The sequence below is a fragment of the Panthera leo genome, chromosome B1 (genome assembly GCF_018350215.1).
Source record: "Panthera leo isolate Ple1 chromosome B1, P.leo_Ple1_pat1.1, whole genome shotgun sequence".
In the NCBI taxonomy this organism is placed as follows: Eukaryota; Metazoa; Chordata; class Mammalia; order Carnivora; family Felidae; genus Panthera; species Panthera leo.
This window is the reverse complement of record NC_056682.1, coordinates 30885356-30909350: the sequence shown is the minus strand read 5'-3', so window position 1 is coordinate 30909350 and position 23995 is coordinate 30885356. Positions and strand designations below refer to the sequence as shown.

Here is a 23995-nt window from a genome sequence, read left to right as displayed (position 1 = left end):
TTGGTGAACAGAATTTACTTTCAGTGATATCCAATTTATCAATCTTTTCCTCTGAGTTTGGTGTTTCGTGTGTGTGTGTGTGTGTGTGTGTGTGTGTGTGTGTGTTTGGTGTTTCTTGAAGTTGATACCATTATTATCAACCAGTTTTTCCAGACTAGTTAATTGAGGTTCCTGGCACTGGAGATCTCAGGGCCAGGACTACAGTGAGGCAGGCGCAGAGCAGCAATGACTCTCAGGTTCCTGCAATGTGCCCGGCATTTGCAGGACTCACTGTCTCCTCCTATTTTAAGCCCTAGATGCCTCACTTGCTTCAACCAAGCCCTGGCCCTCCCAAGATCTTCAATTACCTCCCTAGGTTTATCACCTCCCCTGCAGACTAGGGAAAAATAATTTTAAACGGGTTCTCTAAATTTGGGATTCAGTGGCCTGAAGTTAGTTTTCTTTCGCCACTTTTTAAAAACTAAAGATCATCCTGCTCAGTCTACCAAACACTGGTACCTGATTAAATGTATCCCCAGGTCTCTGCTTTGCCTGGCATGTTCTGTTTTCCTGAATAGGTGACTTTGAATTTGCTCCAGTCCTAGCAGAGTTTGAGAAGCAGAAAGTGTCCCGCGACTTACTAAAGAGAATCTCAGGAGTCTTCCAGAAACTTTTTGGGAGTGAGGTGGCTCAGGAGCGAGGGAGAAGCAGAAACTCCCAGGAACCTCTGTGGACTAGCCTTTAAGCCCGGCAACGGCGAAAACCTGGATGGAGGATCGCTGGGCCTGCGAGCGCGGAAAGTGATGCCGCTTTTCCCAAACTTCCTTTCCGAGTCTTCGCCCGAGCCCCGGCTGAGCGCAAACTGAAAGTGGAAAGCGGCCGGGCTGCCAGCAGCCAGCGAGCCTCCTACCCGGGACGAGGTGAGTGGGAGGCACTGGGTCTTTTCGGGCTGCAATGATACCTGGTGGGGACAGGGTCTTGATGCCCAGAAACAAAAGGAGACTTTTCTGGTGCGCACGGAAGCCGGGATGCGCACGGAAGCCGGGATGCACCCGGAGCACACCTCCTCTTTGTGCCCAGAAGAGAGTGTGCGTAAGAGAAAGAGTTGCGTGCTGAAAAAGAATCCAAGTCCGTTTTGGGAAACCTTGGGCAGCGCTTTCCAGAGACACCGCCTGAGATTTAAACCTATCTTGGGCCGAAAAAGCCCAGATGGGAGGCCGGTGACGCGCAGGAGCCCCGGGAAGGCGCGCGGGTCTCCGCCTCGGGCGACTGGGGGATTTCACGTCCCTGCGGGTTTGCCGCGACCTTCCCCGCCCCACCGGTTCGAAAACCTCACTCTGCCGCTTGTGTGTTGCGACTTGCTTCCTTCTTCCCCACGTCTTCAGTGAGAATCACTTGTTGCTGGAATTATGTGCTGAAGTAGTAGCGATTCTGACTGCCCAGCTCTAGGGAGCACTGCTTTTTTAACGGAGAAAATGCCGTGGGGGGAGCCCTCTGAATGGCAAGGCTATCAACGTGCAATCCATTTCTTAGGTATTATTGCACCCGATGAGCGCCCTCAGAGTAGAACTCGTTTTGTGTAAGATGTGTAAATAACATCGATGTAATTTTGAGACACTTCCTGGGCACCTTTTAATGATACGTTGCAAGTGTCGCGCAAAATGACTGTTTTCCTTCTCTTCACAGCTCCAACCGACTGCCCCCTACTCGCTGCCACAGCTCCCTAAAATGCATGTGGTGACTTGGGTTGTTAATTTCATCGTGTGGAGTGCATGCACTCTGGCTGGGTACAATTTTCAGTATGGCAAGTGGGTCTTCAGGACGTCATTCTCCTTGTATGCCCTTCCTTCTCTCAAGATGAGACAACCCAGAAGCTCATGACCAATCTTGGGCTTGGTAGTGATGTCACACTGCAACTAGGGCATTGTTTCTGATCCACCTCGTGGTCTCAAAGGGAGGGCTTTCAGGTGGGGTCTGGTCATCCGTTGAATAAGCAACCCAGGTATTTGCACACTAAAGTGGCAGAGCCACCAGTCAGGAAGCACCCTAACCTCAATCTCAGAACTTAATCCTTAGGCCTGAAAGCCACAGGCAATGTCCTAGCATCAGAGGCTCATTCAAGTCGGCTCCATTTTTGAAACTGCTGGCTTCCCATGCTGGCTTCCTGCTAGATGGCAGTGTGTAACTGAATTAAATAGGCAATCTTAACTGTTACTGTTATATGGCTCCTCTTTCATTGTTCACTTAAAAAAACCCATTTGTCTTACAAACAGTATGTTTAAAAAAATTCAGACCAGGATCTTTAGAAAATAAAGAAAAAGGACATAGTTTGGACCGACAATAATGTTATTCACATATGTCTAAGTATTGCTCGGATACTGGCATTTCCAACCCATGTTTAAATGCTTTCTAAATGTGGAGCGGAAAGTGCCGATTTCAGTGGGAAGGCAACACCTAATTCAATTACCAGCATTTCCCAATAAGCTTTATAGTGTTTCTTGTCATGGGTTGTTAAAAATTGGAAAAAAAAAAGTTTGTTTTTATTTACAGTGTTTTTCAGATATTTCTTTGAGAATAAAATTTGAGTTTTCAAAAGTTAATGATGAGTTGCTAAAAAAGAGAATGAAAATAAAGGAATCCTAAACTTGTTATACAGAAATAGTTCTTCATATTTCCAGAACTCTTAGTTTATGATGGCTCAAATTATCTTGATCACCTGTCTCTTGATTAATCTTTCTTCTGTGGAAAGTTTTTCCTCCTGGACACTCTTCGTGGGATGAGAGCGCTTCATTTTGGGATGAGACCCCAGATCACCTGGTCCAGCCCTTTGTCTTCGGGCATGTGAAGTATTAGCCACATTGTGTTGGTGTTGTTTAACCAGTACCTCATTCATGATTACATAAATGATCAAAGCAGATGATCTTTCGATTTGTTTTCAATTTTTGGTCTGGGTGTGTTTTAATTTAGCTTAAGTAGACCCACTGATTGAGACTGTATTAATACCACATCATTTGAGTGCTTCAGCATATCCAGAATTTAAGAGTTTAAGAATGGCATCACCTTCGTTTCTATAATAGAGATGTGAAAGTCTCAGGCTACAAATTCTGTCCCTCCATTAATCACCCGTCTTGATTCACATGGCTGCCAGTATTCCTTTCTCTCTCATTATTCTCAACATGTCTCCCCTGAAATGTGTGGTTGGTGGAAGAGGATGAACTTCCAGGATAGAGTCTGCAACGCCAAGCACTCTACATAAAAATAAGTGCTCAGCAACATATGAAGTCTGTTTAAAAAGAGTGAGGAAAACGAACACCAATAAATGTTAATCAAGTAAATTGGATGGAAGTGGAGGCTGGAACCATCACTCCACGTTCACCAGGTGCCCAAGGAACAGACGCAGGCACTAGGTTAGAATAAGTCAGCTTTTTAGTGTTCAACAATTGCTTTATATCCATCTCATAAAGCATCTTCAGAAAGTTTCCTGAAAAATGCCAGCTTCCTGCATTCTTTCCACCGCTGTGACAGGAACAATCACAATGATGTGGACCTAGATCTCCCCACTTGGCATGGGGAGGGGTAAAGCTTGCCAAAGCATGTGGCTTGGAAAGTCCAGGAGAATGGGTAGGCTAGTGGAAGAGAGGTGTGGATGTGCTAGGTAGAGACTAGAGCACAGAACAGGAAGCTACATTCAAGGAATAGTCAGAACGAAGTGTATGTGTAGTTAGAAGCTGGAGAAGCAGGGCAGGGTCCAAGGAGTCTTGTTTTTCTAAGCTACTCAATTTGATCTTTATCTTGAAATCTGTGGGAAGCCATCGATGGATTTTCATCGGAGGAGAGATGTCCAGTTTACATTATAGAAACAACTCTACAGGCAAGTGGAGAGAGTGCAAGGGGTCAGACCGGTAGGAACACCAGTTGTCAGGCTTATGGAGTAACCAGATAGGAATGCAAGAGAAGTGTTGAATGGAGGGTTAAAAAGTTCCTGGAGAGTTGTCCAAAAGCCCTTAGACTTCCCCACCAGCCTACCATCATCTGTCTTTCCCAGGGCAGCCATATTTCAGGGATACCGTGAGGGCTTATACATTATAAAATGAAAATGTACCTTGGGAGAGTCAAACCTACTTGAGAAATTATGCTTTTGTGGGAATAATTTAAATTTGGTAATTAGACACATTCCAGTTAAAGACTTTCCCTGGCATAACCTTAAACTCTGTTTAGACAGTCGCTTATTAACTCAACCGACGCACCAGTTACTAGAAGAGACGATCAAAGGAGCCTCCCCACAACTCCCTGCCTCTGCCTCACTTCTTCGCCCTGCCAGTGGGGACAGGGAGGAAAAGGCAGACACACACAAAGTGTCAGGGTCAGAAAACCCCGTGCATCTCCCATGCTCACTTTCTCATTTTATCCTCAGAGACACGGCAGAAATCATCTCTGAGCTCCATTTCTAAGACCCTGTACCTTGGACCGGCGCTGCATGGCTGAAACTTGAGGCTGGCACCCTCAGACTGCTAGTTTGCTTTAAGATATCTCCTCTATTTTAATTCAAAACAAAGCGGAGACATTGGAAATTATTTTAGAGTAAAAGTGTTGTTGGTGTTCATGCACTAGCACCTGCAGGAGTGTGAGGTAGTCACGCTCAGCTTCAAATCCCACTCTGGGCAGCAGATGGCCAGCCCCAGGCAGAGCATGCAAGCCGAACAATGCATTTCAGATGCTCGGCTCGGGGGTCAAGAAGGTTGGTTAGTGAGCGTCCATTTCCGATGGTACCTACCATGGTTGTCTGCACAAACACCCATTGCTTCGTCCGGGAAAGGAGTGTTCTGGGGCCACCCTATTGGTGGACTCTGAGATTCACCTTGTGGGCAATGACGAAACAGAAGGGAGATTTCCCCCTGGAATCCCATTGCGCTGGTGCTTACTGGCTTTCACCATGCTCTCTGCAGACCCATCTGTCCCTCCAGTGGGGGTCTGTTACCTTGTTGACAAGCTCCTGGGTCATTAATACCATATATTAGATTGATGTGCCCCAAGGTCTGGTTGATTGCTGCTTGTGATAAATCATAAACCCATCCCCACTAACTGGCTCTATTCTTTAAAATAGTGGTTGGTATGTCATCACAGCTTGGTCCCTGAGACCTCACTATACCTCTGGCTTTGAGAATATAAGTTAAATTGAGATTCTGTGGATGAAAGGGAATTTGTAATGCTAAATTCTTCTGTCATAGTTCACACAGCCGTGTAAAGACTTAAAAAGGCCCTACCTAGGACGGGCCATAGGACAGCATTGCAGCCGCTGTAAAAATATCCCAAACTATGTCTCCCATTCTCTCCCTGTCTTTTATTTTCCTTTATTTCTGACCCTTTGTCCTCCTAACAAGCTGCCACTATTTGCCCCATCTCTTTCCTTTCCTGTGATCCTGGAGACCGGCGACCTGATTTCTAGACCCACTCCAGCCTTTAAAAACTATGATCTTGGGCAAATCGCTTCAACTTGCCGAGGCTCAGTTTCCTTATTTGTGGGAACTGAGAATAAAACCTACCTTGCTTACTTTACAGAGTGGTTACCAATAAGATCAAGTGGAGTGATATCTGTAAAGTCTTCTGAAAATGATACAGTTTGACACCCACTTAAGGTGGTAATATTTCATGACCTAATCTGGTTTACATTAATTATAGCTATAATAAATTGCCTTTGTGTATAACACAGAAATTTGATCATCTTTCTGTTCTGCAAGGGAAAGAAATAATGATAGTTAATGTTTCTTCTTTATTGTGAAGAAACTGAAGCTTAGAAAGATTTAGTAACTTGTCCAAATTTATATTACATATAAATGACAGAGCCAGGATTGAAACTCAAAGTGCTTGCTCCACATTTTATATAGTTAATAGCTATTAGCATTGACTGAGTGGAAGGAAAGGCATTTCTCAGGTTCTTATGGGTTTTTGTTACTTTTTTCTCTGGTATACCAGCTGACAGAAAGCTATTCTGTATAGCTGTATAGAAGCTGTATAGAACACATTTTTTTCTATGACTTAAAAAAATTTTTTTTTAAGTTTATTGATTTTGAGAGAGACAGAGACAGCGCGAGCAGGGGAGGGGCAGAGAGAGGGAGAACCTTAAGCAGGCTTTGTGCTGCCAGCACAGAGCCGGACGTGGGGCTTGAACTCCTGAAACCGCAAGATCATGACTGGAGCCGACACCAAGAGTTGGACGCTTAACCGAGTGAGCCACCCAGGCGCCCTACAAGTTTTTTCTATGATTAAGGCAGATAATCTGTGCTGGTATTGTTGGGTGGGAATTTTATAATCTTAGTGTTAAAACATGTAAAACCGTACATGAACTGCAGAGCCGGACCAGTTTTTGCTTGTACTTATCAAAGTTGTGATCTTGGGTAAGTTACTTGACTTCCTTCGGATCTCGTTTTCTCATCCTTAAAAATAAGGACAGCAATTTGCTCCCTCCATAGAGTTGTAGGAGGTTTGAATGGTCTCAGGCACGCTGAGCACTTAGGAAGGGCCTCTCTCACAATAGGTCACTCAACAAACATTAGTGATCTCCTTTTCTTTGGCAAAGCGAGTATTTCTGCTTTAGAAGTTCCAGTTGGTCGGGCAGCAACATACTTGATATGAATTCAGCTTCGTTTTACACTTAAAAGTATAATAAAAATTATAATATTTACAGATAAGATAGTAAATAGTTACTGGTACGGAGTAGGTACCGTGCTCTGAAATAAGTGTTTCAGCAATCTTACGGAATTCTTAATAACCTTCTGATTAGGCAGGCTTATTATCTACATTTTGGAAATTGAGATATTGAGAGGCTAGGTTAAACCAGCTGGAGAGTTGAGATTTGAATCTTGGCCGGCTGACTCTAGGTCCTGTTCCCTTAGTCACTGTGGATTGCAGGAATTCTGTGGGAAAAAGAGGAAAAACACACCATTGGTGATTTCTGAAACCAAGAGTCATTTTGTTGCCGAGGGACTTAGCCTGGACTTAAAAGTAAATGAAGGTAGGTGCGTGAGAGGAGAGTATACCTTTAAGGCCAATGTTTTTAACCAGAATTCTACATCATTTTTATATTTTTAATTCTTAAGGCTATTATCTGGGAGATGTACAATCAGTTCTTAGTACCAGATTTTTGGAGTACTGTAGAGCAGCCTCAGGAATATTAATCCTTGCTCTCTTCTGAACTCCACCATGTCATTTGACCAAGACATTTGACTTCACAGAACCCTGGGAATAAAAGGTATTCTTTTGGGGGCACCTGCGTGGCTCAGTTGGTTAAACGTCTGACTTCAGCTCAGGTCATGATCTCCAAGTCAGGCCTTCTGCTGTCAGTGCAGAGCCAGCTTTGGATCCTCTGTCTCCCTCTTTCTCTGCCCCTACCCCACTCATGTTCTCTTACTCTCTCTCTCAAAAATAAATAAACATTTAAAAAATCAATAAAAAAGACATTCTTTGGAACTTTTTAGTTCACTTTTAAAACTTTTGGAGGGGCACCTGGGTGGCTCAGTCGGTTAAGTGTCCAACTTTGGCTCAGAGCATGATCTCACAGTTGGTGGGTTCAAGCCCCGTGTCGGGCTCTATAGCTGACAGCTGAGAGCCTGGAGACTGCTTTGGATTCTGTGTCTCCCTCTCTCTCTGCCCCTCCCCTGCTTGTGCTCTGTCTGTCTCTCACACAAATAAATAAACATTTAAAAAAACTAAATAAAACTTTTTGAAACGATCATCCATTTCAGATAGATGGAAATCTTATTTGAGAACTTCCAGAGAATCATACTGCTCACAGAACCCACTGCTTTGTTACACTTGCTATAAAAGACTAAACAACTAAATCAATAATCAGAATTCCTTGTGTTCCTTATGTTGTGGCTGAAGTTGTTTTCCATAGAGGAAGTTTGGGTCTGTTGATCATTATCCATTTTTGAACTTTTATTTATTTTTTTCCCTACTTTATATGGGAGTGGGTGGATAATCCTGGTAATTTCTATTCTATTTCTCTAGTCCTTTGGAACCTGGGTGGAAGAAGTGACTCCATATAAGTGACTTGTGGAATTCAATCTTCTGACGGCAGGGAAAATTAAGTGGCATCAGAATTTTAGACCCAGGACCTAACTATATAGATCTGCCACTCTCCTCTGATGGGCTGTGTGACCTTGACCAGGTCACTTCCTCTCTCTGATCTTGGTTTCCTTATCTAGGAGTGAGGACTACATGATCTCAAAGGTTCCTTTTCGTTTTAAAGCCTTGGGTTTCTACCTGACAGCCCTGAAAGACTACATTTATTAAATATTCTGCACCATGGCTAAAAGATTATTCGTTTGTTACAGACTTTTTGGATGCTTTCTGGTTTGAAGAAATCTCCAGCTGCTCTGATGATAGTTTAAGAAGACTGCATGCTGTTTCCTCTCGATGCCAAGCCAGGCCCGCGCGGAACCTCGGATCCCAGCCCTTCATGGAGACCAGGTCCCAGCAGGAATGGCAGTGGAAGACATCGGCACCCAGATGGTTCCTTCACGTGAAGTTGTCTTGGGCTGTGGGCCGACTCGACAACACCTGGTAGCCAGGCCGGCCCTCTGTCAGTCACCCAGGGCCGGGCAGCATGGTGTGGATTCAGAGGAGGAAGCTTTTGGCATCTTGCCTCTGCATCACAGCCTCTGTCTTTCTGCTTGTCACACTCCAGGTAGCAAGAATTTGGGCTGCTTCGTGTTGAGCCCTGAGCCTTTCCACCCTTTCCCCCTTCAACCCACTGCATTTTCTCCAAGTACTTTGCTTTTTGCTTAATTTCTCAGGATCAGGGGTTTTCTGTCTCAGGCAGGGAAAATACTTTTTTTTTTTAGTAGATGAAACTGAGGTTTTAGTGAGTGGGTGTATCAGGTAGAAACGAAACCAGTGAGATGGGGGGATCAATTTGTGACTCCTGGAGGGTCCTGGTGCTAGAAGAACAGAAAGCAGAGCTCAGTCTGTCTTACTGGGTCAAATTTGGATGGGCCTCTCCAAGTCCACTATTACGATGAATTCTGAAAGGTGGCATTCTTGAAGAAGCCATGATTATTCTGAGATTAAGATGGTCTATTCTGCAGAACACAAACATCCACATTAATACATTTGTCATTCTTTTTTTTTTTTTTAACTTTTTTTTTTTTTAAATTTATTGTTGAGACACAGAGCACAAGTGGGGCAAAGGCAGAGAGAAGGAGACAGAATCCAAAGCAGGCTCCAAGCTCTGAGCTCTCAGCACAGAGCCCGACGCGGGGCTCGAACCCACGAACCGTGAGATCGTGACCTGAGCCAAAGTCAGATGCTTAACCAGCTGAGCCGCCCAGTTGCCCCAATACATTTGTCATTCTTGACATATGCTACTAGACCAAGCACTGAATGTGGGTGTTTGAACACCAGTTTTTAGTCTTCCGATTTATTTCATTTAGTCGGTGATTCTGAACTTCATTTGCTGGTTTCAAATTAGAGTAAAAATTACACCATGATAGGAAAAATATAGATACGAGTTCAGATATATTTTGGACCCGTTCAAGCACCAGCTATCCATTTTGAAATCCAAAGGACTTTTATTTTTTTTTTATTTTTTTAACATTTATTTATTTTTGAGGGACAGCATGAGTGGGGCAGGGGCAGAGAGGAGACACAGAATCCGAAGCAGGCTCCAGGCTCTGAGCTGTCAGCACAGAGCCCAATGCAGACTCAAACCCACAGACTATGAGATCGTAACCTGAGCCAAATTTGGATGCTGAATGGACTGAGCCACCCAGGCACCCCAGAAATCCAAAGGACTTTTAAAGATGATTTGTGGACGTGAGCAGCTCAGGTGTGGGGCTGACGGAAAGAGAGGTGTTCTCTGGGCTTTTTCACTCTCGGTGATCTTCCTTCTTGATTAAGATTGAATGAGATTTGCGTATAAAAGCACTGGCAGACAGTCTGGTGCTGGATTCTACCACCTTCTACTGCCAGATTGGGACTCTGGTCAGAAGAAATACTTGCCTCCTTGCTTGTCTGTCCTGTGGGTGTCCAGGACCTCCCTGTGCAGGAGGAACTGGGGTTCTCTACTTCTTTCTGTGGATGTTATGAGAGCTTTCATCTTAATAGACAATTATTTTGGCACTTTTTTTCAGTTACAAGGGACGGCTGCGTCTAAGCTGAGAGCATTTGTTTTGATGTCAGAAGAAATAGCCATGTTTCTGGTATGGCTGTCGTTTCTAAGCTTCCAGAGTATGAGAGGTTGTATGATTACTGGAGCTGAACCCTTGTCTGGATCTTGATTTCAGTTTGCCACCAATTGTGTGGTTTGGGCTGTTTCCCTGTCCACATGGGTATATTAAATGCTTCAGTGTTAGGGGTGCCTGGGTGGCTCAGTCACTTAAGTGTCGGACTTCAGCCCAGGTCATGATCTTGCAGTTTGTGAGTTCGAGCCCCGCATTGGGCTCTGTGCTAACAGCTTGGAGCCTGGAGCCTGCTTCAGATTCTGTGTCTCCCTCTCTCTCTACCCCTCCCCCGCTGTCTCTTGCACTCTCTCAAAAATAAGTAAACATTAAAAAAATTTAATAAAATAAATGCTTTAGTGTTCAGAGTTTCAGAGGTGCTATTTTTTCTTAAACACTGTGTACGAGAAGATATAATGCCCACACATTTAGGACCATTCTTATTTCTAGTGGTTTGTTGCCATGTAGGGAGGGTAAAAGAAGGATAAATTAAAAAAAAAAAAAAATCATGCCAGGGCTGCCATCATAAAGTACCACAGACTGAGTGGCTTAAATAACAGAAATGTATTTTCTTACAATTCTGGAGGCCGAGAGTCCAAGATCAAGGTGTCAGCAAGCAGGGCTGTTTCTTCTGAGGTCTCTCTCCTCGGGACTGGTGGATGGCTGTCTTTTCCCTGTGTCTTCGCGTCGTCTGCCTTCTTCACCTTTATGTGTCCTAATGTCCTCTTTTTATGAGGATACCAGTCACACTTGATGGCCACCTGTTGGGTCCACCTAGATGACCTCCTGTTAACTTAATTACCTCTTTAAAGACCCTATCCCCTAACTCAGTCATATTCTGAGGTAATGGGAGTTAGGACGGCAGTGTATGAATTTGGGGGGCAGGTTACAGTTTAGCCCATGACAGATCTTATGACATAATTAATAAATAACGTAACCCTGAAAATGTTATGCTGATCTTCAGTTAAGCTAAAGTACCGTGGTCCCCTAGAGGAAATCGTTCATCTGAGACATTGTTTTCTACTCACATTTTACTGTATTTTGTATACAGTACATGTAAATTTTTTGGGTGTATATGTATCTTTAGTTTTTGAATTTTATTTACTTTTTGGTTGTATAATAATTCATGAATACGTTTGGAGTATTTTAAAACAAATCCAGGACTTCACATTATTTTACCTGGATTTACTTTAATATGATTCTCTAACAGATGGGAACTTTTAAAAGTATAGTATAACCAAATTATTGCCACACCCAACAAAGTTAGCAGTAACTAATCAGCACCACCCATATCCTAGGCCATGTTAAGACTTTCCCAGTTATCTCAAAGAAGTCTTTTATAATGGGTTGGTTAGAATCTGGAATACACGAATCCCATACATCACATTTAGCTGGTGTGTCTCCAATTGTGGGGTTTTGTTTTTTCTACTATGAAAGTTTCCTCTGTCCCACCTTCTATTCCGTGTCACGGGCTTTTGAAAATACTGTCTCATTGATCCTTTGGAATTTCCCAGATTTTAGATTTGGCTGATTTTACTCATAGTTTTATTTAATATATTTCTCTGTCCTTCATATGTCTTACCACTTAGTGGTGATGTCTGAGGCTTAATGTTTTTTTAAAAGCTATTTGGCAGAAAGGGGTGCCCAGGTGGCTCAGTCAGTTAAGTGTCCCACTTTGGCTTAGGTCATGACCTCGCGGTTGGCGAGTTCAAGCCCTGCGTTGGGCTCTCTGCTGTCAGCACAGAACCCACTTTGGATCCTCTGTCCCCCTCTCTGTCTGTGCCTCCCCAACTTGTGCTGTCTCTGTCTCTCTCAAAATAAATAAATAAACTTAAAAAAGAAAAAACAAACAACAACAACAAAAACTATTTGGCAGAAAAATCTCTCCCTAAAGCAATCCCTATTCTTTGGAAATGAACTTACACCTCACATAGTAGACATTGATCAGAAATGTAGAACAAAATTTGTCTTTGAAGTTTTATCCATGGCTTTCTAAAAGCTTCTTTTTAAAGTTGTTGGTTGTACATTTGCAGGGGGAAGGTCTGGTGAAGAGATACAGATTTTGTGGCTACAAGTCAACTCCACTCCATCAAGGTGCTGGGGAATAGCCACAACCTTAAGTTATCATGAAAATGCTGACAAAGTTGTTGGCGGGGGCTAGACTTTTCTTTAGTTTTTAGCGATCGTCTTACTGTCATAATGCTGACTTTGGTGTCACAAGTGATCCATGATTTTTTCAAGCCAGTATAATTTCTTACTTTTTTTGGAGTGCTACTTGGCTGTCACTCAGTGGTTTTTGACATTTTTTTTTTGGCCTTGGCCTCCCTCAGGGAATCCAGTGAATGTTACAGACCCTCACCAGCGAGCTGCAGACTCTATCATCAGGCCGTGGCCCTTTTCTGACACTAGGGCCGCAAGCAAGAAAGAAGGCACCACCTGGGCTGCTGAGAGTTGGGGCTGGGCCACACAGATGTCCGCTGTTGCTTGGTGAAGGAGTTAATACATAAAAGTGTGCCTTCCTTTTACTGATTGATTTGTTGCATAGTTCAACTGCTAATGTTTCAGTTATATGTGACACAGACCGATTCGTACTTTTATACTGCTTTCTCTAACACATTTTTTATAACACTGTATCAATATCTACCCTTAAAATTTGGTGATGAGGCAGCATTTTTGGAGAACAACTGCCTTCCTGTTTCCACTCTGTCCACCCTGCCCTCCAGATTCCTGTTGCTGATGTCCTAGCTATCCAGTGACCCACACTGTCCTGAAATCAATAAATAAACATAGTTTTACATGGAAGGGAGCCCAGGACTCACTATATACTTCACCTGATACCACAGTGGAAATTATTAGAAATGTAAGACCCGTGTTATTACTCCTTTAATTGTACCAAAAAGAAACTGATTGGTAATTTACAACTAATTTTCCCTAGAATGTTATCTCTAACAATAGCCAAGTAATAGCCCTGATTTTCATGGGTTTCATTAAGACATAAAACTATTAAAAAAAAGAGAGAGATAAAACTATTTCTGGATTCTATAGATGCCTATGGAATAGAGAAATATGCCTGGCATGTGCTCAGTGGAGTTAAACATCCTTGTTGGTAGATAGTTCGGAGGCTTTGTCCACACCCTAATCTCTGGAACTTGTGGAAATGTAAATGTAAATGGTTTAAGGTGACACACTGAGATGAGATTATCCAGAATTATCAGTGTGAGCCCAGTGCAATCTCATGAGTCCTTAAAAGCTAAGAGTCTTCCCTGGTCAGACATAGATGTGACAATAGACTAAGAGTGAGAGGCAACATTGCTGGCTTTGAAGATGGAGAAGGGGCCACGAGTCAAGAATGGTGGTTAGCTCTAAAAGATAGGAAAGTAAGAAAATGGATTCTCTAGAGCTTCCAGAGAAGAATGTAGCCCTGCTGACACCTTGCTGTTAGCCTAGTGAGACCCAGGTCAGACTCCTCACCTCCAGAACTATGTAATCATAAATGTGTTCTTTTCAATTGTTGAGTTTGTGGTAATTTGTTAGAGCAGCAAAAGGAAACTAATGCAAGCCTCGGTCATCAAGATGAATGGGAGACATGTGAATGGAAATTAAACAATCTGACTCTGTGATAATTGTCTTCTCTTTCAGGTAGTGGTTGAGCTGGGGAAACTTGAAAGGAAGAAGTTTAAAAATTCCAACGGGCAAGATGGACATGCAACGATGGAGGAGGAGCCTACACACCTCTATCCACTCCCTGGGAAAGAAGCCCTGAACTGGAAAAACAAATCAGAGACTGATAACTACCCCATCATGCTCTGGTGGTCCCCACTGACCGGGGAAACTGGAAGGCTAGGCCAGTGCGGAGCGGATGCGTGTTTCTTCACTATCAACCGGACCTACCTACATCATCACATGACCAAAGCATTCCTCTTCTATGGTAAGTGGGGCTTTTGCCTTTCTCCCTTTGCTTGCTGACCTCCTGCTCCAAAGCTCGCTTCATTCTGCCCTCCCAAGGAAGACATGCGGAGCTCCCTTTGAAAACACTGTGACATGCCTGCTATCCTTTGCTTTTGGTCTGTGTAAGGCCCGAGCATTTAGCAAACACAGTAAATCAACAAGCTTGACCAACGTAAAAGTGGTTGACTGGCCACTTGGTAATTAGGGAGGAGAAGGGTATTTCCTCTCACCTTTTCCCAGTTGGATACCGTGCTTACTGAATTCGGTATTGAGGGAATTGGGTATTGATTCTATTGCTGATATCAATTCAGAATGTCACCTGTGATAATAGCCAAGAGGTTTTGATGACCATAACAGATGTTTAATGGGACATGAGCTAAGAACAGTGTTTTTTCTTTCATTAGTCAGATTAATCAGCAGTAAAAATAAAAGTATTTTTCAGCATCGGCTTTTAAGAGCAAGCTGGTATTTATCACTTCCTGAGGCTGATTATATGTCATGCTGCGACTGAGGGCAACCAAACCCAGGTAGGGGGAGTTAGCAAGATGCCAGTAGTTGCAGGAAATACAGAGCCCCTGGGTGATGAGTGGTGGGGGCCTGGGGAACACAGGTGAGCAGATTCGGCCAAATGTAGGAAAGGTTGATCAGTTAGGAAGTCAGTGAAAGGAATTCTGCTTTAGAGTTCTGCAAATGTGGATATGTATTTGTGTGTGTGTGTGTGTGTGGTCTGGCTTTGGAGAGGCAGGACACAGACTGGGATGTAGAGCTGGGTCATTCTCAGTGTTCTGCCTAACAGCAACTGAAATACAGCAGAAAATAGGTTCAGCAGGAATCAGGTGGTATATTTGTCCCATATTAGGTCAGGGCTGCAGAGCAGTGGGCAGTAGTGACCTGGTGTAAGTCAGGAGTCAGGGAAGTTCTAGGTACTCACAAATCTGGATATAACAGAGTCCACATTCTTCCCAGACGCCTGCTGCTGTCCCCATTCACTTGCCTCCCCTCTCTGCTCCGCGAAGGGGCAAAGGGAATCGGTGCAGGTTTAAGGAGTGAGGGCTCTTTGCCTGGGGTCAGGCTGGTGGCTCCTTTGTCCTGAGGGAGAACAACCCCCTGGGTAGTGTCAGATACTCACTTTGAACATCATTTGACTACAGATCCCACTGAACGTGCAATGTAATACATGCACTTGTATCGTGCTCCCTTCTAAAATCCAAAGAATTCAGAATTCTGAAACCTGAAGCTGTGAGTTTGCATAAGGGATTATGGTCCTCTAATCGTGCTTTGAGATGGACAATTCAATGTATGAGTTTAATTTTCCAAATTTGAATAGAAGCTCCTAGAAATACTTCAGTTATACACAAAAATTATAGATAATATAATGGAGACTGATGTATTACTATATATCATAAGAAATAAAACATTACAAGGAAAATCAAAACCCTCTCTGAACCCTTCTCTGACCTCATTGCCCACTTCCTACCCCAGAGGGAATTATGATCCTGAAGTTGCTGTGTGTGTGTATGTGTGTGTATATATCATATGTACATATATGGTATTATTCTAAACGTTACGCAAATAGTGTGATATGTTAATTTTCTATCTTTTCCCTCTAACTTGCTTTTCCTCTTACATGGTTTTTGAGGTTTATTGATGTTGGATACTCAGAGCTCCAGGACATCCATTTTTTCACTGTTGTATAGTATTACATTGAATTTATATATATCACACTTCATGAATATATACATATATATCATACTACATGCCATTTTTCTCTTGTTGGACCTTTAGGTTATTTTAAAAACCTTACTTATGACGAACAGTGCTACAATAAACCATCCATGTACATGTGTGAGATTTCGTGGGGTTTACACCTAGCAGTGGAATGATTTGATGTGAATCTGTGTTTATTAGATACTGCCAGACCAATATCCCAAGTGGTTGTATCACAGTGGCTGTCTTTTAAACATTTACAACTTCTTTTTCCTTTTCTTTATTTTTAAATTTATTTTGAGAGAGAGAGCACGAGTAAGGTAGGAGCAGAGACAGAGGGGAGAGAGACAATCCCAAGCAGGTTCCATAGTGCAGAGCCCAATGCGGGGCTCGAACTCACAAACCACAGGCTCATGACCTGAGCAGGAACCAAGAGTCAGACGCTCAACTGACTGAGCCACCCAGGTGCCCCAAACATGTACAACTTCTTAACATGTTCGTGCACATAGACCTCCTGTATTTCCAAATAATGTGCTTAGATTGTCACCTCTTGACTTTTCAGTTTTATTTTACTTTTTTTATTTAAAAAAAATTTTTTTAATGTTTATTTATTTTTGAGAGAGAGAGAGCGAGTGAGTGAGCATGAGCGGGGGAGGGGCAGAGAGACAGGGAAACCCAGAATCGGAAGCAGGCTCCAGGCTCCGAGCTGTCAGCACAGAGCCCGACGCGGGGCTTGAACCCACGAACCGTGAGATCATGACCTGAGCCGAAGTCGGACATGCAACCAACTGAGCCACCCAGGCGCCCCTTGACTTTTCAGTTTTAGACAGGATAGATTGATTCTTACTATGGAAGATGAGTATTTAACTTTCCTTCTTCACCCCTGCTTTCCCCTCCTCTACTCAATTTCTCATCCCTGTAGCCCTCCCAAAAAGGTGTATTATTTTAGGTAAATTAGTTTTCAGTGTTTACATCATTTTGTAGTCCCAGCGAGCCATGTCACATGCTTAGATGACGTTTCCTGCACAGTCTGTTTGCCCCGGAGTAGCATCAGATACTCTTAAGGAAACGTCTCCCAGAGATCCCTGACCTCCCTCAGTCTAGAGTGGTTGCCCTTTGTGCTGGGCACACAGGTGCTGTCCTGGCTCCCCGTTATCCTGGGGATTCTTTGTGCCTCACTCTTGCGTTGGCTTTCCTGTTTCTTTTATGCCCCATTTTTCTTTTTCTTTGTTAATATCTTAATTTCAGTGTGTTCTGAGAAAGGTGCATGGAAGATAAGCGTTCAGAGACTTTGTGTGTGTGAAAATTTGTTCATTTTACTTTCACCTTCATTGATGGTTTGGCTTAGCATAGAATTCTAGGGTGGAAATTCTTTTCTTTCTGAATCTGAAAAACAGTTTCCCCGTCTTCTAGCTTCTTTTTTTTTTTTTTTTTTTTTTATTTTATTTTATTTTATTTTATTTTATTTTATTTTATTTTATTTTATTTTATTTTTTTTAATATATGAAATTTACTGTCAAATTGGTTTCCATACAACACCCAGTGCTCATCCCAAAAGGTGCCCTCCTCAATACCCATCACCCACCCTGCCCTCCCTCCCACCCCCCATCAACCCTCAGTTTGTTCTCAGTTTTTAACAGTCTCTTATGCTTTGGCTCTCTCCCACTCTAACCTCTTTTTTTTTTTTTTTTTTTTTTTCCTTCCCCTACCCCATGGGTTTCTGTTATGTTTCTCAGGATCCACATAAGAGTGAAACCATATGGTATCTGTCTTTCTCTGTATGGCTTATTTCACTTAGCATCACACTCTCCAGTTCCATCCATGTTGCTACAAAAGGCCATATTTCATTTTTTCTCATTGCCACGTAGTATTCCATTGTGTATATAAACCACAATTTCTTTATCCATTCATCAGTTGATGGACATTTAGGCTCTTTCCATAATTTGGCTATTGTTGAGAGTGCCGCTATAAACATTGGGGTACAGGTGCCCCTATGCATCAGTACTCCTGTATCCCTTGGATAAATTCCTAGCAGTGCTATTGCTGGGTCATAGGGTAGGTCTATTTTTAATTTTCTGAGGAACCTCCACACTGCTTTCCAGAGCGGCTGCACCAATTTGCATTCCCACCAACAGTGCAAGAGGGTTCCTGTTTCTCCACATCCTCTCCAGCATCTATAGTCTCCTGATTTCTTCATTTTGGCCACTCTGACTGGCGTGAGGTGGTATCTGAGTGTGGTTTTGATTTGTATTTCCCTGATAAGGAGCGACGTTGAACATCTTTTCATGTGCCTGTTGGCCATCCGGATGTCTTCTTTAGAGAAGTGTCTATTCATGTTTTCTGCCCATTTCTTCACTGGGTTATTTGTTTTTCGGGTGTGGAGTTTGATGAGCTCTTTATAGATTTTGGATACTAGCCCTTTGTCCGATATGTCATTTGCAAATATCTTTTCCCATTCCGTTGGTTGCCTTTTAGTTTTGTTGGTTGTTTCCTTTGCTGTGCAGAAGCTTTTTATCTTCATAAGGTCCCAGTAATTCACTTTTGCTTTTAATTCCCTTGCCTTTGGGGATGTGCCGAGTAAGAGATTGCTACGGCTGAGGTCAGAGAGGTCTTTTCCTGCTTTCTCCTCTAAGGTTTTGATGGTTTCCTGTCTCACATTCAGGTCCTTTATCCATTTTGAGTTTATTTTTGTGAATGGTGTGAGAAAGTGGTCTAGTTTCAACCTTCTGCATGTTGCTGTCCAGTTCTCCCAGCACCATTTGTTAAAGAGACTGTCTTTTTTCCATTGGATGTTCTTTCCTGCTTTGTCAAAGATGAGTTGGCCATACGTTTGTGGGTCTAGTTCTGGGGTTTCTATTCTATTCCATTGGTCTATGTGTCTGTTTTTATGCCAATACCATGCTGTCTTGATGATGACAGCTTTGTAGTAGAGGCTAAAGTCTGGGATTGTGATGCCTCCTGCTTTGGTCTTCTTCTTCAAAATTACTTTGGCTATTCGGGGCCTTTTGTGGTTCCATATGAATTTTAGGATTGCTTGTTCTAGTTTCGAGAAGAATGCTGGTGCAATTTTGATTGGGATTGCATTGAATGTGTAGATAGCTTTGGGTAGTATTGACATTTTGACAATATTTATTCTTCCAATCCATGAGCAGGGAATGTCTTTCCATTTCTTTATATCTTCTTCAATTACCTGCATAAGCTTTCTATAGTTTTCAGCATACAGATCTTTTACATCTTTGGTTAGATTTATTCCTAGGTATTTTATGCTTCTTGGTGCAATTGTGAATGGGATCAGTTTCTTCATTTGTCTTTCTGTTGCTTCATTGTTAGTGTATAAGAATGCAACTGATTTCTGCACATTGATTTTGTATCCTGCAACTTTGCTGAATTCATGTATTAGTTCTAGCAGACTTTTGGTGGAGTCTATCGGATTTTCCATGTATAATATCATGTCATCTGCAAAAAGCGAAAGCTTGACTTCATCTTTGCCAATTTGGATGCCTTTGATTTCCTTTTGTTGTCTGATTGCTGATGCTAGAACTTCCAGCACTATATTAAATAGCAGCGGTGACAGTGGGCATCCCTGTCGTGTTCCTGATCTCAGGGAAAAAGCTCTCAGTTTTTCCCCGTTGAGGATGATGTTAGCTGTGGGCTTTTCATAAATGGCCTTTATGATCTTTAAGTATGTTCCTTCTATCCCGACTTTCTCAAGGGTTTTTATTAAGAAAGGGTGCTGGATTTTGTCAAAGGCCTTTTCTGCATCGATTGACAGGATCATATGGTTCTTCTCTTTTTTGTTGTTAATGTGATGTATCACGTTGATCGATTTGCGAATGTTGAACCAGCCCTGCATCCCAGGAATGAATCCCACTTGATCATGGTGAATAATTCTTTTTATATGCTGTTGGATTCGATTTGCTAGTATCTTATTAAGAATTTTTGCATCCATATTCATCAGGGATATTGGCCTGTAGTTCTCTTTTTTTACTGGGTCTCTGTCTGGTTTAGGAATCAAAGTAATACTGGCTTCATAGAATGAGTCTGGAAGTTTTCCTTCCCTTTCTATTTCTTGGAATAGCTTGAGAAGGATAGGTATTATCTCTGCTTTAAATGTCTGGTAGAACTCCCCTGGGAAGCCATCTGGTCCTGGACTCTTATTTGTTGGGAGATTTTTGATAACCGATTCAATTTCTTCGCTGGTTATGGGTCTGTTCAAGCTTTCTATTTCCTCCTGATTGAGTTTTGGAAGAGTGTGGGTGTTTAGAAATTTGTCCATTTCTTCCAGGTTGTCCAATTTGCTGGCATATAATTTTTCATAGTATTCCCTGATAATTGTTTGTATCTCTGAGGGATTGGTTGTAATCATTCCATTTTCATTCATGATTTTATCTATTTGGGTCATCTCCCTTTTCTTTTTGAGAAGCCTGGCTAGAGGTTTGTCAATTTTGTTTATTTTTTCAAAAAACCAACTCTTGGTTTCGTTGATCTGCTCTACAGTTTTTTTAGATTCTATATTGTTTATTTCTGCCCTGATCTTTATTATTTCTCTTCTTCTGCTGGGTTTAGGCTGCCTTTGCTGTTCTGCTTCTATTTCCTTTAGGTGTGCTGTTAGATTTTGTATTTGGGATTTTTCTTGTTTCTTGAGATAGGCCTGGATTGCAATGTATTTTCCTCTCAGGACTGCCTTCGCTGCATCCCAAAGCGTTTGGATTGTTGTAATTTCATTTTCGTTTGTTTCCATATATGTTTTAATTTCTTCTCTAATTGCCTGGTTGACCCACTCATTCGTTAGTAGGGTGTTCTTTAACCTCCATGCTTTTGGAGGCTTTCCAGACTTTTTCCTGTGGTTGATTTCAAGCTTCATAGCATTGTGGTCTGAAAGTATGCATGGTATAATTTCAATTCTTGTAAACTTATGAAGGGCTGTTTTGTGACCCAGTATATGATCTATCTTGGAGAATGTTCCATGTGCACTCGAGAAGAAAGTATATTCTGTTGCTTTGGGATGCAGAGTTCTAAATATATCTGTCAAGTCCATCTGATCCAATGTATCATTCAGGGCCCTTGTTTCTTTATTGACTGTGTGTCTAGATGATCTATCCATTTCTGTAAGTGGGGTGTTAAAGTCCCCTGCAATGACCACATTCTTATCAATAAGGTTGCTTATGTTTATGAGTAATTGTTTTATATATCTGGGGGCTCGGGTATTTGGCGCATAGACATTTATAATAGTTAGCTCTTCCTGGTGGATAGACCCTGTGATTATTATATAATGCCCTTCTTCATCTCTTGTTACAGCCTTTAATTTAAAGTCTAGTTTGTCTGATATAAGTATGGCTACTCCAGCTTTCTTTTGGCTTCCAGGAGCATGATAAATAGTTCTCCATCCCCTCACTCTCAATCTAAAGGTGTCCTCAGATCTAAAATGAGTCTCTTGTAGACAGCAAATAGATGGGTCTTGTTTTTTTATCCATTCTGATACCCTATGTCTTTTAGTTGGCGCATTTAATCCATTTACATTCAGTGTTATTATAGAAAGATATGGGTTTAGAGTCATTGTGATGTCTGTATGTTTTATGCTTGTAGTGATGTCTCTGGTACTTTGTCTCACAGGATCCCCCTTAGGATCTCTTGTAGGGCTGGTTTCGTGGTGACAAATTCCTTCAGTTTTTGTTTGTTTGGGAAGACCTTTATCTCTCCTTCTATTCTAAATGACAGACTTGCTGGATAAAGGATTCTCGGCTGCATATTTTTGCTGTTTAGCACACTGTAGATATCGTGCCAAGCCTTTCTGGCCTGCCAAGTTTCAAAGGGGAGATCAGTCACGAGTCTTATAGGTCTCCCTTTATATGTGAGGGCACGTTTATCCCTTGCTGCTTTCAGAATTTTCTCTTTATCCTTGTATTTTGCCAGTTTCACTATGATATGTCGTGCAGAAGATCGATTCAAGTTACGTCTGAAGGGAGTTCTCTGTGCCTCTTGGATTTCAATGCCTTTTTCCTTCCCCAGTTCAGGGAAGTTCTCAGCTATAATTTGTTCAAGTACCCCTTCAGCACCTTTCCCTCTCTCTTCCTCCTCTGGGATACCAATTATGCGTATATTATTTCTTTTTAGTGTATCACTTAGTTCTCTAATTTTCCCCTCATACTCCTGGATTTTTTTATCTCTCTTTCTTTCAGCTTCCTCTTTCTCCATAACTTTATCTTCTAGTTCACCTATTCTCTCCTCTGCCTCTTCAAGCCGAGCCATCGTGGATTCCATTTTGTTTTGCAATTCGTTTAAAGCGTTTTTCAACTCCTCGTGACTCTTCCTTAGTCCCTCGATCTTTGTGGCAAGAGATTCTCTGCTGTCCTGTATACTGTTTTCAAGCCCAGCGATTAATTTTATGACTATTATTCTAAATTCACTTTCTGTTATATTATTTAAATCCTTTTTGATCAGTTCATTAGCTGTTGTTATTTCCTGGAGATTCTTCTGAGGGGAATTCTTCCGTTTGGTCATTTTGGAGAGTCCCTGGGGTGGTGAGGACCTGCAGTGCACTTCCCCTGTGCTGTGGTGTATAACTGGAGTTAGTGGGCGGGGCCGCAGTCCGACCCGATGTCTGCCCCCAGCCCACTGCTGGGGCCACAGTCAGACTGGTGTGTGCCTTCTCTTCCCCTCTCCTAGGGGCGGGATTCACTGTGGGGTGGCGTGTCCCGTCTGGGCTACTTGCACACTGCCAGGCTTGTGTTGCTGGGGATCTGGCGTATTAGCTGGGGTGGGTAGGCAAGGTGCACGGGGGCTGGAGGGGCAGGCTTAGCTCGCTTCTCCTTAGGTGATCCACTTCAGGAGGAGCCCTGTGGCAGCGGGAGGGAGTCAGATCCGCTGCCGGAGGTTTGGCTCCGCAGAAGCACAGAGTTGGGTGTTTGCGCGGAGGGAGCAAGTTCCCTGGCAGGAACTGGTTCCCTTTGGGATTTTGGCTGGGGGATGGGCGGGGGAGATGGCGCTGGTGAGCGCCTTTGTTCCCCGCCAAGCTGAGCTCTGCCGTCCGGGGGCTCAGCAGCTCTCCCTCCCTTTGTCCTCCAGCCTTCCCGCTTTCCGAGCAGAGCTGTTAACTTCTGACCTCCCAGACGCTAAGTCGCGCTTGCTGTCGGAACACAGTCCGTCCGGCCCCTCCGCTTTTGCCAGCCAGACTCGGGGGCTCTGCTTGGCCGGCGAGCCGCCCCTCCGCCCCGGCTCCCTCCCGCCAGTCCGTGGAGCGCGCACCGCCTCGCCGCCCTTCCTACCCTCTTCCGTGGGCCTCTGGTCTGCGCTTGACTCCGGAGACTCCCTTCTGCTAATCCTCTGGCTGTTTTCTGGGTTCTTTAGGCAGGTGTAGGTGGAATCTAAGTGATCGGCAGGACGCGCTGTGAGCCCCGCGTCCTCCTACGCCGCCATCTTCCGGAACCTCCCACCCGTCTTCTAGCTTCAAGTGCTGTTGCTGAGGATCCACGGCTATTTTGATTCCCCACCCTTTGTATGTAGTATGTTTTCTCTTCCCCTCTGCCTTCTCTGGAAAAAATAGAGAATGTCCTCTTTTTCACCAGTTTGGAAATTTAGTAATGATGCCTTGGTTTGAGCCTGTTTCCTTTTATTGAGGTGGATACTAAAATGTCGGGTTACAGGAGCCTACACAGCAGTATTTAGCTTAGTGACTTTCCCAGGACTCACAGATCTACAGGTTTATACACTTAATTTTATCAGTATACCAAGACTCAGTTCTTCTCTCAGGGATGGACTTGCTTCCAACCAAATTCCCAGGAGACTGGTATGTCAACAAGAGTGCTTCTGGTTTGATTTTCATATCTCAGGTTTTGCTACTCTTCAGCTCCTAAAACCATCAGTGACTCTCCTTGAGTGCTAATATATGCCATTTTTATTACCCTGGCATTCAAGGCTCTGTAATCTGAATCCAACCTGTCTTCCAAACGTAACCACTGTGATTCTGTCAACTAAACACTATGTTTAGAAATCAAACTGCAGGGGCGCCTGGGTGGTTCAGTTGGTTAAGCGTCCGGCTTCGGCTCAGGTCATGATGTCGCAGTTTGTGGGTTCAAGCCCCATGTCGGGCTTTGTGCTGACAACTCGGAGCCTGGAGCCTGCTTCGGATTCTGTGTCTCCCTCTC

General features: G+C 43.2%; 1 protein-coding gene across 4 annotated transcripts in view; it reads left to right on the top strand.

The window, feature by feature from the left end:
* Positions 1–23995, top strand: part of FUT10 (fucosyltransferase 10) — an 88884-nt gene that overhangs the window by 3499 nt on the left and 61390 nt on the right. Inside the window, exons 2-4 of one of the 4 annotated variants that reach the window (XM_042934500.1) lie at positions 579–899; positions 8313–8665; positions 13836–14124. In XM_042934500.1, coding sequence (XP_042790434.1) covers positions 8585–8665; positions 13836–14124 — 370 coding nt within the window. In that variant the 5' untranslated portion in view covers positions 579–899; positions 8313–8584. Of the gene's footprint in view, positions 1–274; positions 900–8312; positions 8666–13835; positions 14125–23995 lie in introns of those variants that run through there. The other 3 variants (XM_042934502.1, XM_042934503.1, XM_042934499.1) reach the window with 3 other exon arrangements.